This window comes from Excalfactoria chinensis, chromosome 2 (assembly GCF_039878825.1).
Source record: "Excalfactoria chinensis isolate bCotChi1 chromosome 2, bCotChi1.hap2, whole genome shotgun sequence".
In the NCBI taxonomy this organism is placed as follows: domain Eukaryota; kingdom Metazoa; phylum Chordata; class Aves; order Galliformes; family Phasianidae; genus Excalfactoria; species Excalfactoria chinensis.
The window spans coordinates 76,068,829-76,088,312 of record NC_092826.1 but is presented as its reverse complement, the minus strand read 5'-3'; the positions used below and the strand labels follow the sequence as shown (position 1 = coordinate 76,088,312).

Genomic DNA, 19,484 nt, shown 5'->3' with positions numbered 1-19,484 from the left:
AGCTTTAGTGCATTGCAGCAATTGATAGTTCGCATTGAGTGTCTGAAAGGTGAAAAGACAGACGCTAGCTTTGTCCTTTGTGCTGTGGTTCTCTTTAATTATAGGCACTTCATGCACCCACATGGAATACTGAACTGGGTGTTTTTTTCTCATTGCCTCTTCTTTACTGATCTGTTGACAGGATGCATTGGAGTTTTTCCCATTCCTTTAAAGTACCAAGTAAATTTTTCAAATGGTCTACTTTATGTACCTTGTTTGACAGCCTTGCTGCGTTGTAGGTGGGTTAATCAGGGCCAGGCTTTCAGTGAGTGAACTGAGTGGGCCTGTTTGAACACAGAGATTTCAGCATGTATTTATGTGTGCACATTTAAGGCCTGGTTTTTGCTTTAGGCAGACGTGCTGTTTCTATGTATATGATATGGGAAAATGCATATGACAGCAGAATGGTACAGTTCTGCTGACACTGTTTTCCCACTTTGTGCTTCTGAAACAGTCATGGAGTTATACTGCTATTGTGTATTTTTCTTACGCTAGTCTACACTGCTTCCATTTTTACTGGCTTAAGAGCATCCACTTAATCTAAGCATGACAGGCTTTTAGAAGCATCAGCACTCTTGGCATTAAAACCAACATACTTTTCCAGACACAATCACCTAAAGTTTTTCAATAAAAACAGAATCCTATTTTGTTTTTGACAGATGAATGATGGACCGCTATGCAAGTGCAGCGCTAAAGCCCGACGAACAGGGATAAGACATGGCATTTATCCTGGAGAAGAGGTAAGTAGTTCTAAGGATTGCAGTTTTGAGTACAGACTTACTGTGGTGAACTTGTACTTGGACTCATATGTTTGCTTGTTTGTTGGGTTTTTTTGGTTGTTTTTTTTTTCCCCCCATGGCTTACAGGCATAGTAACCTGCAACAATAAATCACTTTGTGTAACCTCACATTTAAAATGGAGTACTGGTAATTAAATCCACCTGAGAACTATGAAAAACTTTTGCACGTATGTGCTTGGTTGTATGTTTTTAAAGCTTCTGAAGCACAGTTATGGTAATAAAAGGAGAGCATAGGAAAGATCTGTTGTCAAGTGGATGAGTGTGTTATAAGAACCCTCTTTTACTTTTAAAAATTAAATGAATTCATAGATCTGTTTCTGGGGAAGCAGCAGGCTTTTCAGGAGATGGTGTTGCTTTGGTGATGAAAGCATGTCGGCACTACAAAATGTCATACAGTTTAAGTGTTTAATTAGTACTCGATTAGAAAAAAATGAGCCCATCAACTTCCTAAAACATTTGTAATGGTAGTGCCCTTCATTTGGAAAATGTTGTCAAAATACTGTTTGGTAGTTTTCCATAGAGATATTCTTTTGCTCTGCGGTTGGTGTATCTAGAAATAGAGCGCCTCAAGGTTTTTATTGAAAAAAACAGCTTGGTTGTAAACACTTAAAAAAAGTAGCGTGTAGTTTTACACCTTATCTTTGTAAATTTCCTTTAAGAATTTAGTTTTTCAGTATGCCTTCTGAAACGTTTAGTGAAACATTCTTTTATTTCTTTGCAGTTGAGGGTTTGTGAATGTTTCTGTTGCAAAGGATAAATTATTCCATTTCAGAAAAATGGCTTTGGTCTGAAGCTCTCCATAAATCACTCGAGGATCAATTCCTCCCCACATTGTCTCTAGAATTTTTCTTGCAGGCAAGGAGGAAGAAAACTTTAGCAGGAGAAAACTAATAAATAAAACTTGCTGCATGATGGAGTGAGACCAACTAGGAATGTGAGGCTTCAGAGAATCTAGTATATATTAATTTTTGTCCTATCCTTCAGGTAATCCTCGCTAGCTTCTAAACTATGTGGTTTGTAACTGTCTTGTCACAGTGGTGTGGAGCATAACCTGCTGCTGAGCAGAGTATCCACTCTGTTTTGTGGATGGGTTCTGCAAATGGCAGAGAACTTCACAGTGGTGTAGCAAGCCAACTTTATAGCACTGTCTTGTGTAGCACCCTACTTGTCGCAGGTGTTTTCTCTGCCAATAGACATATCTTCACACATTGATAGCAGCCCATCAGACATGAGAAATTGGTTTTGCCAGACTGCTGAGGGTTTTTTAGATCTTTAGGTCTTAAACTGGACTGCTTCAGAAGAAGCTGGAGCAGATCCCAAGTCCCCAGCATCTGGTGTTGGAGAAAGCAGATTCCCTCAGTGCAGGGGAGAGCTGCCTCCTAGTGAACCGTTCTCACAGTCAGGTGTTATGACCTGACAGAGCAAAATTACATGTGTCAGGGATGGACCCTTCTCTTCAGGGCGCAGGTTTACCCCCAGCAGAGGAGTCAATAGTTGTCTCTTGATAATGTGCTCAGGTCTTCTCATTCGTGGCCTAGGTTTATTTCTGTAAAGTTTTAAAATCAGCTTCTTGAAACAATTTAATATAAAAGAGAAAATCAGTCTGGTATATAAATGGCTAACTGCTGTTTGTAGAAACATGAAGAATCAAATGGCAAATGAAAAAATTACAGCAATGTTTTTCACTTCTTTGGTTTGAACAGCCTTAGAACTATTTCTAGAAGTGACTATATATATCTATATAGCCAGTTTCTCTTTCCCTGGAATCCTTAATTATGACAACCTGCTTTATTTAATTTTTCCTAGTGTATACTTCATGGCAATTAGAAATGCTTTATTCTCTCTTTTAATCTAAATTTGCCTTGACTTTGCACATAATTCTACTTATCTCTTTCTTTAAGCCCATTAAACCATGTCGCCCCATGACCAACAATGCTGGAAGACTGTACCACTATCGAATTACGGTGTCACCACCCACAAACTTCTTAGTAAGTACTTAAAAATAATTCTAACCAAAACTCTATTTTTGTTTTCAGGGTGGAAGTAGTACTGCTTCTTGTTCACTCCATGCTGTTTTTGCTTACCTTTCTAGACAGACAGACCTACTGTTATTGAGTATGATGACCATGAATATATCTTTGAAGGATTCTCTATGTTTTCGCATGCCCCACTAACAAATGTAAGTATACTCCTTATGTGGGGTTTATCTGGAAGGCAAACTGCTTTTTCCCTGAAGTAGAACTTTACTCCAAGGGGTGTTACAAACTTCTTGCCAGCATTGGAGACAGGAGGAAAACATTTGTGCTAATGAGTGACTTATGTAATAGTGGTAGGCATCGCCTTCAAACTGTGACTGAGACTTTGACGTGCATCTCAGTCATATTTTTACATTTCACAGTTTGAAAGTGCAATAAATCATGGAATAACTTGTTAAAACTGGTAATTGGTTTTAAATGGGATGAGGAGCTTTGTTGAGTTGAAAAAAATTATTTAAAAAGCAATTAAAAAACAAACTTTTTCCCTTAGTGACAAATGGAGACTGGACTTTTTTTGAGGTATCCTCTCTGAAAGGATTTCTTTCTTCCAAGAAATTACCTAGGCATATCTGTTATTTTCTAACATCTGTTTGATTTCTTCAGTAACTGAACACTTCACGATTTTTTTATTATTAAAATTTGTAGCTTTTTAAGGCAGTTGATTTTTTTTTTCCTTTTTCTTTTCTGAAAGCAAATATAACAATAATAATAAAAAAAAAGGTTGGTACCAGATGACTCAGATTTTGCAGTATAAACTGTTAGCCATATCTGAACAAGAAAAAATATACAAATAATTAAAAATATTGATACCTTTTTTTATTTTGATATTTAGAGATTTTTTTTTTTCAAATGTCCTAGGGCACTGTTTCTTTGTTTTTATATCTCTTACTGTCTTCCCCATCCATGTCAAAGCCCAGTATAAAAATGGTCGTCAGTACAGGACTGCGATCTAAGAGTGCTGGAACTGAGAGGCACTGAGGGGGAAAAAAAGCATTTTTAGCTGACAGTTTGCTTACATTAAGAATATGACAACGCTTTAGCTCTGGTGAGTAGAAGGTTCTGCTGTTGACAAAACCCTGCAAATCAGTAATACTCAGCTAGTGGCATAGCACTGAGAAGCACCCATGCCCTGCAGCATTAACTCTTGGGATTCAAGATTTCAGATTTAAACCAAGGCTTTATTTTCATTTTGCAAATGAGCAAGAAGGAGCAGTCGTGTTGTTTTCTCCAATTAAAAGGACTAAGAGGTCACTTTGTCTTTATCATACAATGCCTACAATGTGACTAGAAGGCAGATCATTACCAAAAAAAAAAAAACAACCCCACAAAAAAACCATACAAAAAGCCAAACAAGGAAAACTCTTTTTGTATGATGTGTCAATGCAGACATTAAACTGATTCTTACTGTTAAATACACGGGTTGAGGCCAGAATCAGATAGTTATTTCTCGTTCCCACTGTGGGAAATGATGAGCAGCAAATGATTAACTTTATACAGGCTGGAATACAGCATGACACTGTAGCCTGTTCCTGTTTCAAACAGGCATAAAACCTTTTGGAGTGAGATTACCTGGCTATACTAAGAAAACTTTGATCCATGTAACTTTCAGTATAGCTGCCATAGTAATTTTATATTGCCAGACAAATGTTCTTTTATGATTGTTTTTTTTCCTACACAAAACTGTTGTTAATGGAGATCTTGTCTGTAGTCATTTCTCCCAAAGTATTTGTTTTCTACTTCGTAGCAAGAAAAAAACTCAGGCTATTGAGTCTCTGAGTGAGAACGTCCTATGCTGGTTGAACTTGTGCATTAGGAAGAAAACAGTCCCTGTACACTTTTTTTAGAGCATCACTGACTTGAATGGGACAGGTTTTCCTCTCGTGTTCTATATGAAACATCATACTTGAAAAGTTTTTTTCTTTTATTCTTTTCACAGCATTTAGTAATTTAGTAGTTGAAAGCTTTGTATCAAATCAAATTCAATTTTTTATATTTGGATGTATAGTGTAAATTCTTCTGCCATCAGCAGGTGTGTGTAGACAGAACTGTTAAGTGTTGAACAGTGTGCTGCAAGAAGATGCAAGCAGAATGCTCTGTCTCTAGGTCCTTTGATTTCATTGCAACTGTAGCACCGTTTGAGTCTTTGTATGTATGTCAATGCAAAATAAACCTTGATCTTCATCACTTTCACTCGTGATTGAGATCATCTCTTACATTCATAAGGGTGGTGGATGGTAGGATTAAGCATCTTCATACTTTTTTAGAAATGTAATTTTTGGCTTAAAAATATAAATCCAAGAAAATGCACAAATCGACAGCCACAAAACAACCTTCAGCTCTCTGTGGACTTTGCCAGCATAGGCGAAAGAGTAAACTACGTGTTTGTCTTGCTAGTTAAGTGTGTACACTTGTAGAAATATTTATTTATTGAATAAAATTATGCACATCTTTTGCATTTATTCTGAAAGTTCCTGGATTTTCATCACTTAAAGCAGTTTTTTAGAATTGTAGAGCTAACTGAATTGGCGACATACTAAAAACAGTGTACCTTCAGGTCATTGCATCTATCTGACATGTTGTATCACCAAAAATAAGTTCACCTCCAAATATAGAAGTGAGAGCAGGTGTTGGAATTTTTGACTGAACTTTGCTTTTTTATTTCCAAACAGACCTTTATCTCCACTAGATGGCATTATTTAATCTTAATTTACTATCCCTTCAGCCCTGTGTTATCAGAGATGGAGGTTAGAATTGGTATTTCTCTTGCAAAAGCTTGCTTTCCTGTCTTTGTATGATCCCACTAAGCAGCTGTTTTAGTAAATTCCCTTTTCAGCAGACAGTAATACCTCTGCATACAAAATTGTATTAACTGTATATTTGACACTGTATAGCTTTTCATGCTGAATCTCTTTTCCTTTCAGATTCCTCTATGTAAAGTAATCAGATTTAACATTGACTATACAATTCATTTCATTGAAGAGATGATGCCTGAGGTAAGAAGGATAATTAGTCAAAAAGTCAGAGTGGGTTAAGAGTTGTTGATGTTGTTAATGGATTAAACTCTTCAAAATCCCTTCTTGTAGAGAAGATGGTAAGAGACAGGCTATGTTTTGAATGCATGCCTGAAAAGGAATTTTCTCTCAGAAGTACTAGCATAAATTCATCCAACTAGGCTATCATATACTAAAATCAAATAGTAAGAAGTGCTTTTATTCATTTTAAGTTATGTAAGGTATGCCACACACTTCATCTATGAGCCAACTTAGGCATTATCTTTCCTTTACAAATGACAAAAATAATGTATGTGGAGGTGTTGGTTTTCCAGACCCACATGAGTCAATGCCAATCTGAAACTTAATCTGGAGTATGAAACATTAAGGATCATTTGTCAGTGCTTACTATAAGCTGTTGCCAAAACAAATTTCCAGTGAATACAAAGAAAGCACATTCAGTTTATAATCTGTTTTTTTAATTACAAATTAATCTCTGGTAAAGCCAGTTTGTGAATTAAACTGCATTGGAACAGCAGATGTATGTACAGAAAATACCCGTGCATACTAACTCCAAAGATAGGGTCAGTGTTTTAGTTTGATAGTTACATCTTTCTTTCTAGTTATCTTCTATTTTGTTGTTCAGCACCATCTAAAATATATGCAAGATCTCAGAAATTCCTCAAGAAGATGAATGCGATCAGTGCAGGTCATTTCTAATCATAGAATCACAAGGCTGGAAAGGACCTACCAGATCACAGAATCACAGAGTTGTAGGGGTTGGAAGGGGATCTCCAGAGATCATTGAGTCCAACCCTCCTTCCAAAGCAGGTTCCCTTACCAGGTTGCACAGGTAGGCATCCAGGCGGGTCTCCAGAGAAGGAGACTGAGAAGCCTACTTTGAAATTGAGGGCGCATGGCTTGGAAGCACACTCACACCCGCTGCCAGGCAGTGAGAGAGAGAGCAAACATCACTTCTGAGATGTATTTCTCTCTCTGACTGTGAAGCACTCTGGGACGTGTAGTTGTTCTTCTCTGTGCTCCACATGATGTTATGATATGGAATACTAATAGCAAAAATTGCAAAACCATGACACTCTGCAGTCACCCCTGCCAGCTCCCTCAGCACCCAAGTTTGGAGCCTGTCTGGTCCCATGGACTTGGGACAGTCCAGATGGAGGAGGAGCTCTCTGTCTTCACCTGAATCACTGACAGTGTATTCTGCGTTCCATCCCAGACTTCCAGATCAGGATGTAAAGTACCCTGAGGCACTTGTTACTTCTTGATGCTGAATCTGATATGTTTTCTTTTTTCTCATATTACTTATATTGTCCTGTCCTGATCTGATCTTGTTTGGTCAGGAAGACTTTGTAAAGCAACAGTTCCTATGCTTCTGATTAAAAGCTCCTTGCTAAGGAGAAGCTGCTTCTCTACTTGATCAAGAGTTGGTTTTTTTTGGTTCTTTCCGCCCCCCCAACCCTAATTCTTGCTGGCTCTTGGGGTTGTAATCCTCTACATGGCAGTGTCTTGGTGCAATGAAAGAAGTGATCGTAATGCTATAGATGATAACTTTTGTTATTATTATAAACATGTAAGAAAAATGGAATATTAAAAAGATCTTTCTCAGAAATGTTATTGTCTGCTGAGCTTACTCAGGAGAAAGCGTTGAGGTGCCTAGTGAATTACCACATTCACGATTTCTGCTTATAGGGTGGATGTAGGCATTACATAAAGAATCTTCATTATGGTGCTTTCTTGATAGTACTTCTCTGATTAGACCACTGTGCTGCAGTAAATGTTTAAATATGCATCAATGCTGTTTCCAAAGCCCTATTTCTATCAGTTTACAAATATGAAGATAACAGTAGTAGCATTATCTGTATTATAGTATTATGTTATGATAAACCTGTTTGTTTTCATTCCACAGAATTTTTGTGTGAAAGGTCTTGAGCTGTTCTCTTCTTATCTATTCAAAGATATTCTGGAGCTCTATGACTGGAATCTTAAAGGTAACTTTTATTTCTAGAAGGGGAAAAAAGAAGACTTTAGAAAATAGACCTCTGTTTTGCTGTTTTTATCACTTAAACATTAAAAAAAACTGGGAAGTGGCCTCAAAATAATAGTGAAGTGCTGTATTAAGTGAGAGGAACAAAGTTGCACTTTGTTCTTCAAGAGGGTGAAGTTTATTGAGTGTTGTTAGTGCGGATTATAGCAATTAAAATGCAAAAATCTTGCATTGTTTTCTTACAGATAAGCTAAATTTCTTCCTTAAAAAACTGTCTGTTTTAATGGAGTGGTAACATATTGTTTGTTATTAGACAGTAGCATGTGCAGGATATTGTCATGTACAAGGTGTCAGGTAAAATATCCTCTGTTTTTACAAGCTGAAAAACAAATATTCATGCAGTATTTCTCAACAATCAGCTCACAAAGCAATGTCATACAGACAGCTTTAGAAGGGTAAGTTATAGCTGAGTGTTAACTTGCTGAGATGAAAATGTGCCTCCTTGTGAAGGCTATGACAGAGGAGAATTTCAGGAATGATCCTTCCCTTGGTCTAAAAGAAAAGAAAGAAAAATTCAAAGGAATTTTGATTCAGAATCTGTAGGTATTTTCCTGTCTTCTCTTTATAGAAAAGTGCTGTACACTTGTTTTTAAACAGAGAAGCACACAAATATCATACATTTTGTGTAGTCTTTTTTTGGCTAAATGTCTTCACATGTTAATGTCATTTTGTACCACTGGTTCTGATTGCTGTGTTTTTTTTTTAATGGCTGTTTTTATTTTTATTTTTGAACAAGGCTTTGGGTGATGAAACAGGAAAGGGAAAAAAAAAACCCAAAACACAAAATACTGTCTTTTGAAATTTCCATATTACTTTATTACTGTTAACAGGAAGAAAAAAAAGACCAAACCACTAACTGGGAGGAACCAGTCAAATACTGGTGCTTTGTCTCTAAAACTTAAGTGGATAAACTTTATAAGGCAAACTTTTCTTTGCAGTTTTAAATACAATTCTGTGCTTTCTAGATTCTTTAGTTTTTAAGCTACTGTAGTTTCTTTTGGAATTATCCACATGGAAGCATTTTTTAGAAGCTGCTTTTCTGTTCCTCCATGCCTTTTGCTGCTTTTCTGTCTGAAATTTGTGCTACATGCAATCACTGGTCACTGACTTCATCTGCGACAGGATTTCCTTCTTTTTTTCTTCTATTGTAAATCTGTTGCTGTTCATAAATTCTCCCTGTTTAGTTTTGTTTTTTTTTTCCCTTTATATTTGAGGTCCTTCACTTGAAAATGATTCTGTTTCCTGCCCCAGATTTCACTTCATGCCGCGATTTGTGAGATTTCTTCCAGGTAATGTAATAAGAGCTTAAACTCATTGCAGGTCAAATTGTTCAGTTGTGAAGAACTGATGTCTTCATCTCATGTCTTTCATGCTTATTGATGGCTTGTGTAGTTTACTCAGCACCAGAATTGTGATGGACAGGCCACGTATAACACTCAGCTTTTGTCTGATGTGTGGTAACTGCAGGCAGTGTTGGGTCATTCTTTATTCGTCCTGTGATGGAGATGTGGGATTTGAGCAGTGTTGTCTGCTCTCTCACATGAAACTGAATTTCATATTCTCTCTGCTATTCAGGATACATGCCATGTTATTGCATTGAAATTATTGATGTGCAGTTTTGAAAATCGGCAAGATTGTCACCCCTGAGCACAGGCTGCTCTGTTCCTTTCTTCTTTTATCTTCAGTGTAAGTTTAGCCCTTCCAAGAAACAGTGAAAGAAAGAAAAGCACCATTGCAGTACAATTCAACCCTAGCCTGCCAGCCAAGGACAAGCTTGAGCGCAGAGAGCTATGCTCAGTTTGAGTGAACAGCTTATAAAAGCATTTAACACATCCTAAGATAGTAGGACAGACTTTCAGTTGATATAAATGTCATATCACCATTGAAAATGTGTCCTGCTGAGATCCTGCCTGGTGATTGTTCTGAAAGGGTTGCATGGATAGGAAGATGTGCTCAGCTGCTGGACTGAAAGCACAGATTAGATGTGAAACGGTCTTCAGCAAGAGGGCTGTGGCCTGAAGGTGTTCTCTGCTTTGGGCTTTGGAACTTAGTTGTTATATTAATTATAGCTGTAGCTAAATGAGGTTTGGCTCGCTGCTGTGGAGAGTACTGAAGGCTAGATGACTGTATTTCTAATTGTTGTTCCTTCCTGAATACACAAAACTATTCAGTCAGAAGCAGAGCTGTGAGGCTTGCTAGCAAACATTGATTAGGTTCTACTGAAGCAATTTACAAAATAAGCCATCAAGCCACATGTGGCTGATTAACTTGACCTCATCGCAAAATGAGAACAAGTTTGACCTGCCTGGACTGTGTAGCTTGAGGGTGTTTTCCAGTTACTTTGGAGTTTTTATATTCTGGTTTGTTTTGCTTTAGTTCAGAAGTCAGCTCTCCCTGTGTTGTTGGATTTATTGGCAGGGAGAGATTAGTCTGTCTAACATGTATTCTTTTGTGCTTCTTTTCTAAGGTTCCCAATTCTCTAACTATTAAAATGGCTGCTTCTTGTTATTGCTGCAAATATATATTTCTAACTACATATACATTTTTTTATTCTTAGTTTCTGGAGAATGGGAACCTGTGTCCTTCATGTATTGTTGCAAAACATTATTTGTGTCTATTAGAAGAAGATACGCTGTTGCAACAGATCCCCACGGATCCATCAGCTGCTTCCTTGAAGACAGAAATCAATTGATTTCTCATTCTTCCAACTTTCCTTTCTTATTTTTCTACCATAGTCTGAATATTCAAGGTTTAGGATGTCAGATTTTCATAGAATCATTGAATAGCTTAGGTTGGAATGAACCTTAAAGATCATCTAGTTCCAAACCTCTGGCTGCTGCCCAGCAACCCATCCAATCTGGCCTCAAACATATCCACAGCATCTCTGAGCAGTCTGTCCCAGTGTCTCACTGCCCACGTTTTCAGTGTGAGATACTTAGAGACAGATCTTGGGGGTATGGGTGAATCATGTCAGGTTTGCTGAGTGCCAGAGATACATGGCATGCAGAATAGTTACTGTATTATATTTCATATTTCATCATAGATTTTCATGATGAAAAATGTATTAAAGAATGAAATGCTGTAAAACTTCTTAAGTTTCCAGCTATGGTATGTTTTGACTCGAGAGGTCCAGTCTCTGAACTACTCTTTAGCACAGCTTCTTGTAACAACTTGTGTCCCTCCTGTACAATCTTCAGTATGTAAGGCTGTGCATTGTTTCAGAAATTGGATGTGTGCTGCTTCTTGCAGAACAATCTAAACTAGTTGACATAGCCAAAATTCTTGCAAATTGATTTTCTCTTTAATTTGAAGGAAAAATTAACTTTTAAAATGTCTCTAGAGCTTTGGGGTTAATTTTTCCCATTTTAGATTCACTCTTGGCGTTTCTTGAAATCCATCAGCTCTGTGTTATGCCCATTGCCATGGGCAGCCTGTTCTATGCTCATCACTCTCTGAAAAACCTCCTAACCCCCAACCTGATGCAGTCCCATGCTGTTCCCTCCATCCCTTTCTCTGTCACACAGAGCTCAGTGCTACCTCTCCACTCCCTTTGGGGAGCTGCAGCTGCCATGAGGCCTCCATTGAGCTTTTCTGCTCTGCACTGAGCAAACCCAGGGACCTCAGCTGCTCCTCACACACCTTGTCCTCCAGACCCTTTACCATCTCTGTAACCCTCCTCTGGACACTCTCTAATAGTTTCACGTTCTTCTTATATTGTGACACCCAAACCTGTACTCAGCACTGGAGATGGAACCACAGAACACAGTGGGACAGCCCCTCCCCTTGCCTGGTGGCAGTGCTGGACCTGGTGTATCCCAGGGTACAGTTGGTCCTTGGCTGATGGTGTAAATTGCTGAATGAGGCTAATTGTTTTAGGAAGCCAAGTTTCATTACTCTCTTTCATTTTTTCTGTTACAGAGTAGTGCTGCAATCCCAGCTGGAACAGAAGTGTTTGTTTCCTCAAGTGTCTTGCGAAAGGCATCTTGGGCAGCACTGCTGTGACACTGAGATTCTGCAAGATTCCTCATATGTGCTGGGATCATGTTCCCTATGCTGTGGCATTATCCTCCATACCACTTAAATGCTTTACTTTTTCTCTGTTATTGTGTGTGTAGTGACAGAGTGTGCACTCCAAGGCTCTCTTGGATGGGAAATCAGCATTTTTACTTCTGTCAGGGATGAAACTTTAAGATGCCTCTATAACTGTAGATAAACTTTCCGTTGTTGGCGCAAATCTCTCTGACCTCTTCCTTCAGAATTAGGCAAACATGTTACTACTGTACTTTTACTCAGATGAGCAGACATACTGAATTTTAATAGTCGGTGTCTTCTGAGTGATGTTTTGTCAGGGGTATCACTCATCTTTTGCAGTTTGTATGTTGACAACTGTAACTGGCTCCCTGAAACTGATCAGATGTTTATTACACTGCCTCAGTTCCCTGCAAGCAGGCTTTGCTGTGCATATTTCCAGAGGTCTCAAAAGTATTTAGTAGTTTTCACATGCGTTCAATTCATTTAGTGACAGAAGATAGCATGAAGCTCTTTAGTCTTCATTACTGCAGGTGCAGCATGTAAGAACCACAGATGAATTCAAAATGCAAGGATAACTTACTACATTCATCCAGAAGCATACTGTAAAATTTTGAGTGGCCCTTAAAAAAGCTGCTTGGATGCCTAAAGGCTTTTTAACTTTTGTTGTAAAAAGAATGGTAGAAATGTGAAAAGGAAGACATAACCGGACTACATAACTGATTTGTTCTGCCTACTCATTTAGAAATTTTTCTGGCAAGTTAGAAACTTCAGCATTACAGTACGATGAAACTGTTTTTCTTGCTACTGTTACCATTATTGCTTCCAGTTTAGCAAAGAAGTGTGTTTTATGCATGTGCGCTATTCATCAGTGAAACATTTGCTTCCTTATTTGTCAAGTTGCTTAAACATTTTGCATTTTATTTTGCTCATCTGAATATTTTATGTGCTGTGTATTTTCCTTGTGCTTTAGGGGTGAATATCTGAAATGCATTTTATTTATTATGTTTTTAAGATGGAGGGAAGGAAGTACTGTCAATGCATCAGATTCTTCTCTACTTGTTACGATGCAATAAAGCTTTGGTGCCTGAAGAAGAAATTGCCAACATGCTTCAGTGGGAAGAGCTGGAATGGCAGAAATACGCAGAGGAATGCAAAGGGATGATCGTTACCAGCCCTGGCATGGTAGAACAAATAATTAAGACAAATTAATAACTCAATAGCATGTGCATATCTTGTTTCATAGAATCTGCTGGAGTCTAAATTGCAAAGATGACCAGAGACAGTTGCAGATTGCTATGGGAAGAGTGTTGCATTATTCCTACCCTGGAAAGAGTTTTACGTTTTGCTGCCCTACCCAAGAGCAGATTTCCAGAGGAGCATAGTTTCAACATGTGCATTGAAAGGAATGGCTATATTTTAAGTATAGGAAAATGTTATTTGCTCCTCTGCGTTCATATTTTTTTCCAGTGATCTTTACATATGTGATCTTATTCTATTTTCACTGAGATACAACCGTAGAATTAGTAATAATCAGCTATCTTCTTTCATGTTTCTCTTTTGACACCCTACCTCTATTTAATGTGCTCTCTATAGGTTCTACCCTGAATGTAGAGAATGTTCTGCCTTTCTGTGAGGTTTTTTTTCCCCACATCATTCCTTATGCTGCTGTTCTCGCACTGTAGAATTTTATGTACATAAATGAATACATGCATTAATATCCGGTGCCCAACTTGAAACAATACTGTTTTATAATTTTTGGAACGGTCAGTATTTAAAGCATTAATTCATGGCTTCTTTCAGCTCCAGTGTATATTGAGATTTAGCTGATTTTTCTGAATTTCACACTTAAGAACTGTGGGTCAGGAGATTAAAAAGTGCCTGCAAAAAGCTGCAAGATTCTGTCCACGTGGCTTGGCCAACGTCACAGAGACGGTATCTCAGTAATAGCAGCATGTTTTGGACCTCAGTTTGGAGTTTCTTGCAGCTTTTCCTGTGGCAAGACCTTTTCTCCTCTGACTTCATTTTCCACCTTTAATTATTACACAACTTCTCATCTTCTTCATAAAATAAATTTGTGGTGTAATCTTGCCTAAAGGGGAATTTAATTAACGAACCTCTCCCCAAACTGAAGCCATGGCTCCTTTCTAGATAGATATTTCAAACTCCTATTTTTAAATATGGTAGTATTACATTTAGTAAATTACTTGATTAATCATAACTTGTCAGATTAATTTCTTTTTCCCTTGATTTCATTCAGTGTTTTTGTTCTGACTAAAACTTCCTACACCAAAAGGAAAATAAGACCGTGTGTGGGAACATGAAATGCAGAATACATGTGAACTCTCAGTATGGAAAATTCTACATGAGGTGGTTAAAACTAAGGTAGAATCATGTAATAGAAACCGTTAGCCTTAATTGCTTAACTTAATATTGCCAATAGTTTATGTGATACAAATTATTCAGTAGTATGTAGTGTTCAGCATTTGAATGGTACACACGAACATTATTTCATTTAGCTGAAAATTTGGTGGTCTTTGTTTAATATGAGGGTATGCATATACACTCCTTTGTGGCATCCCTCAAAGGACTGCAGATGTCTTTGTGCACAAGGCAACACGTTTTGAGTGGCAGTGTTAATTCTGAGGTTTTTGTGTGATTTTTTACTGACAAACTTCATGTTCTACAAAATGTTTTCAAAGATGTGCGGACTTCAAAATACGTAAGCATAAAAGAAATCTGCAACACTTAGAAAAGTTGTCATGTTATAATGCCATCCATAGTAGTTACTTGTATCTGAAGAAGAATGCGATGATATTTTTCTTAGTTTGTGGATTTTTTTTTCATTGCCACGTGTTCGATTGAGTATGAAACTAAGTGAAAAATGGGGTTTAAAATATTTTCTGTGCATTTTACAGGGTGAGAAGATAAAACAGTTCTGTTAGAGAGACAATGTGAAACTTTCAGAAAATGACAGCTTTTCAATTCAATTTTATCCACTTGACACAACAAAGTAAAAACACTAAGTTTTATTTTACTGCTTTCCTCCACAATGTCACTTCAGAAATAATTTCTCTTTTGAACAGACCAATTTTTCTATAAAATGTGAAGTGAATCTTATGCATGTTAGAGGGGAAAAAAAAATTTGATAGGCATATGTCCCACTTAACCACTAACAATAGTTCAGCATTATTTATAACTGTTTAATTTATTCATAGTATTTCATTAGTTCAGTGAAATTTTTTTAGAAGAGATTTAAAGGTTCAGATTTTAATCCTTTTTAATACTTCACTCTTTCTTTTCAAAACGCTGCTGCTTTTTCTGCCAGTACAAATCCATATATTTGTTACGTGCTTTTGTGTACATCTGCATGCAGCCCCAACCTTGCCTTCTGCTATGAGCTGAGCCTTGACTGATGAGGTTTAGGATAGGAAACAGAGATAATGGGCCTCTGTTCTGCTAGAATTTCTTGGGTTTAGGGGACATGTTTAAAACAGGATTCTGAATGTGACTATTAAGTGATCTCTGACAGCCCTTGTAATAGAAGGAAGAGATAAGCATCTGGACAAAAAGCATCTAATTTGCTTATGTCCTTTTTGCTGGTGCATGCTTTATACTGTGTATTTCTTTGATGCTGCTTATTGCAGCTACAGTACCAGAGGTAAGCTGGTGTTCATCACACTCTGGGAGGCATGGGGCACATGGTATGGTTATACCTCTTTCAAAGCAACAGTTGTGACAGAGACATAAGTTCTTCCATCCTAGTTGTTAAGCCCATATTAACAACTGTGTAATTGAGTCACACCTGTTGGAGTACATGCAGAGGAGGGATCAACAAAATGATCCAAGGGATGGAGCATCTTTCCTACAAGGACAGGCTGAGAGGGGCTGTTCAGCGTGGAGAAGAGAAGGCTTCAGGATAGCTTGATAGTGGCCTTTTAGTATCTAAAGGGAGACTGTGAGGAAGAAAGGAGCAGACTCTGTTTAAGGGTCTGTTGTGATAGAACAAGGGGAAATGGTCCAAACAAGAAGTTGGAGATTTATATTGGATATAAGGAAAAATTTTTTTTACAGTGAGGATGGTGAGGCACTGGAATAGGTTGCTCAGAGAGGGGGTAGGTGCCCCATCCCTGGAGACGCTCAAGGTCAGGCTGGAGGGGGCTACCTGATGTAGCTGCAGGTATCTCTGTTCGTTGCAGGGGAGTTGGACTGGATGGCTTTTAAGGGTCCCTTCCAACTCAAATGATTCTGTAATTCTATGATGATTTAAAACAGCTTGATTTAAGTGATCTTGAGCCCACGTTTTACATACAGAGCCTGCTACAACTGTACACCCTGCAACAGATGTGTTGAAAGCTCTTCACACTTACTTTTGAGGATCAGGTTAGATGTCTTTACACATCTAAAATGTGAAATACTTGAATACGAAAGCATTGTATACTTAACATAATGTTTTTAAATCAGTGTACGTAGTATAATAATTGCCAACGTGTTCTGTTAATCAAATTTTATCTTTCTGATTCTCAGAGGTGTTTCTGTGATATAAAACTATATTAAAAAAAAAAAAAAAGTAGAAAAAAGGAGGAAAAAAAAGGAAAAGTTCCACATTCTTAACATTTTGTGGGGAAAAGCAAGCAACTTTTGTGAAGATTAACACTCTTCCACCCACCCAAATCTTTTCAATTTGACTGTGGAAAGAAAAAGCCCACAAAACTAGATACACTTAAACTTCAAAGATTTTAAGTTCTGGCTGAGAGAACTTCATGCCTGTTAAAAATCCTCTCCGTGTTTTTCATCAGGTTTTGCTGCCCTATTCCTCCTATTGGAAGTACTGTGGGGAAAACCTTTATTCCTCTTTGTTTAAAATTTGCTAGCATCAGCTAAGTAACTTTTTATTTTCTATTTTTTTGACTGGGCAGCTATTTTCTGTCATCGTATCCAAAGGGAAGCTGATAAGCATTTTTCCCTTGGTAAATGTTCCTCTATCTGCAAGTCCCAAGTTTTAGGTAATCATTTTTTCTGGAATAGATTGGAAGTTTTGCCACCTGAGGAGGTTTGCCTTTATTTCTAGAATTGGCTTTGCTTATCCATGCAGAAAATGATTCCTGTGAGCAGTTCTCCGAAGGTGGTTTGAAGGGTGAAAGCTTTGTTCTTGATGCACTTCATATTGTTTTGTGAAGAGAATGGTGGGAGTTGTTTTAGTAATTCTGAAACTCTTTTTGAGAAGTTCACAATGCTCAATTAGGAGTTTTGAGATGCAGGTAACTAGAAGTAATGTCCTTTTTCTGAAACCTTAGACAAGCAGAAAATATTGGCCTCAAAAAGCTGATTGTGAAGTAGGGAGTAAACAGGCACATAAAGAAGCAGGTTGGAAGGTAATGGGGAGAAATATTTACTTGGAGACAAACTGCAACTTCAACAGAGTTTTATAAATGCTGGATAGGTTATCAAGAGCTCTGTAAGCAGTATGTCTTCTATGATGACATGTAATTACTCTTTCTGCATTTTTAAAGGTGAAATGAAAATGACTTCCTTTTTAACTACAGAAAAAATGTATGTTTTGAAGCATAAGAAGGATGGCAGTCTTCTCATTATAAATGTATTTCTCATTGCATGCATCAACCTAGGATTTCACTTTAAATTTTTCTTACACTGTTCAGTCTGTGTAATTAAATGGATCTAATAATGACATTGGGAAATCAGGAAGAGAACTAAAATTAGAGAGGTAACCTAACCTTAGCAAAGTGCTCAGGCGTGTTGGAGCCCGGATGACAGAATTCTAGTCCTGATTTTATCTCCAAAGTGATGCTCAACCAAAGAAGGCTGTGTTGGGTTCTCAGAAGTAATCAAACCATGTATTTCTTAACTTCTAAAATGAAAATAGACTTCTCTTGTTTCTCTGAAAGACCTAAGTCAATTAACTTTATTTCAATCATTGCCATTGCCAAATATCGATTATTATATAAAGGATTATTTTTATATGTATTTTAATAAGCTTAAATATTGCTGCTTCGTAGTTCCTGGACAATGTGACTAGAGATGAAAAAAAAAATAGAGTTGTTGTCAATTAGGTATATTTTGTTTTTCTCCTAGAAACCCAGCTCAGTTCGTATCGATCAACTGGACCGTGAACAATTCAATCCTGATGTAATTACTTTCCCCATTATTGTCCACTTTGGGATACGACCTGCTCAACTCAGCTATGCTGGAGATCCTCAGTAAGATGCTTTTCCTTCTATCTTCTGCTCAGAAACTCGGTGTCATTTGCGACTTAAATATACTTATTAATCTGATGTAAAGCATAATGCTTATGGCATTGGACAGTAGATTTTGTAAATTTGAGAATAAGAAACAACCTTTTCTCTTTTAGTTCAGGATCTTCTGATGCATATGCAATAGGTAATTTCTTATCTAGACAGTAACTCTTTTAGGTGAGTGCAAAGGTTGCTGTAGCTCTGTTTTATTCCCTTGAGTGGCCAGTTGTCTTTTTTCTTTCTTTTTAGAGAGCCTATTGTAACAGGACAAGGGAAAAACCATTCTTCCTCAGTTAGTGTAGAATATGAACTTCTGAGCTAGAGGATTCATTTAGATCATTTTGTGTAACAGCCCTGAGTGAGTCTACCTTCACTAAATTTCTCAAATCACTGCTTGAACTTTCTTAGTCTGCTGACAGGGAAAAGATTTCAGGTAATAACTGTGCTGTTGTGCATCATATTAAAAATGACTGATTTCTTTTGTTTCAGGGCTGCTACTTGACTTAATTAGATGCTCTTCAGCTTTTAGATTTAGTAATGTGTAATGTCCCCGTTTCATTTTTGCTTTCTTCATGGCAGTTTGGTTTCTCTGCACCTTGTCATTTCCTTTTTCATTGTCTCTTTTCATGACTTGTAGAGTTGACTCTACTACTTTTCTCATAACTTTAAAGCTTTTGCATCCATGGTAATTTTTGCCTGCATTTTTTCTGTCTGTAAACAGATATGAACACAGTGAAGGAATGGAGAGGAAACAAGTAGTTCAGATGGAGCAGATAATTGTCTCACTATAGATTTGTGTAGTGGTGTAGAAGTGTTCTCTGGGTTCTGTTCACAATTATTATTATTATTATTATTATTATTATTATTATTATTATTATTATTATTATTATTTTTAAATAATTTGGCAATTTCAGGGAACTCATCCAATAATTCACAGATTTTTTTCTGAATTGTGACAGAAAATACAGTCTGCCTCTTCTACAAGTATAGTTAAGATTGTCATTTTCCTCTTGATTTTCTTCTAGCATTACCTAATGACATTGTATTTCACTTGCACTTTTGAGGCCTAGTCACTCCCATGTGAACATATGACATGCATTATTCTACAACTCAGGGAATTTTAGATTTAATATCCTAAATAGTTTTTAATCAGCAAATGTTTACTTAAGTGTTTTTCCATTTATATGAAGAAAACGATACCACCTTAGTCTGAAAGGATTCTAATTTAGTGATATAATAGATTTTGCTAAATTCTGCACATTGTTGACAAGT

At 37.2% G+C, this 19,484-nt stretch overlaps 1 protein-coding gene across 2 annotated transcripts in view; it reads left to right on the top strand.

Annotated features, from left to right (window-relative positions):
- The window catches only part of DROSHA (drosha ribonuclease III), a 65,874-nt gene that overhangs the window by 10,378 nt on the left and 36,012 nt on the right, over window positions 1-19,484 (top strand). For both annotated transcript variants that reach the window (XM_072328447.1, XM_072328448.1), the window contains exons 7-14: window positions 699-779; window positions 2,740-2,826; window positions 2,931-3,017; window positions 5,796-5,867; window positions 7,792-7,873; window positions 9,144-9,218; window positions 12,974-13,143; window positions 18,052-18,176. In XM_072328447.1, the coding sequence (XP_072184548.1) occupies window positions 699-779; window positions 2,740-2,826; window positions 2,931-3,017; window positions 5,796-5,867; window positions 7,792-7,873; window positions 9,144-9,218; window positions 12,974-13,143; window positions 18,052-18,176 (779 nt within the window). The remainder of the gene's footprint in view (window positions 1-698; window positions 780-2,739; window positions 2,827-2,930; window positions 3,018-5,795; window positions 5,868-7,791; window positions 7,874-9,143; window positions 9,219-12,973; window positions 13,144-18,051; window positions 18,177-19,484) is intronic.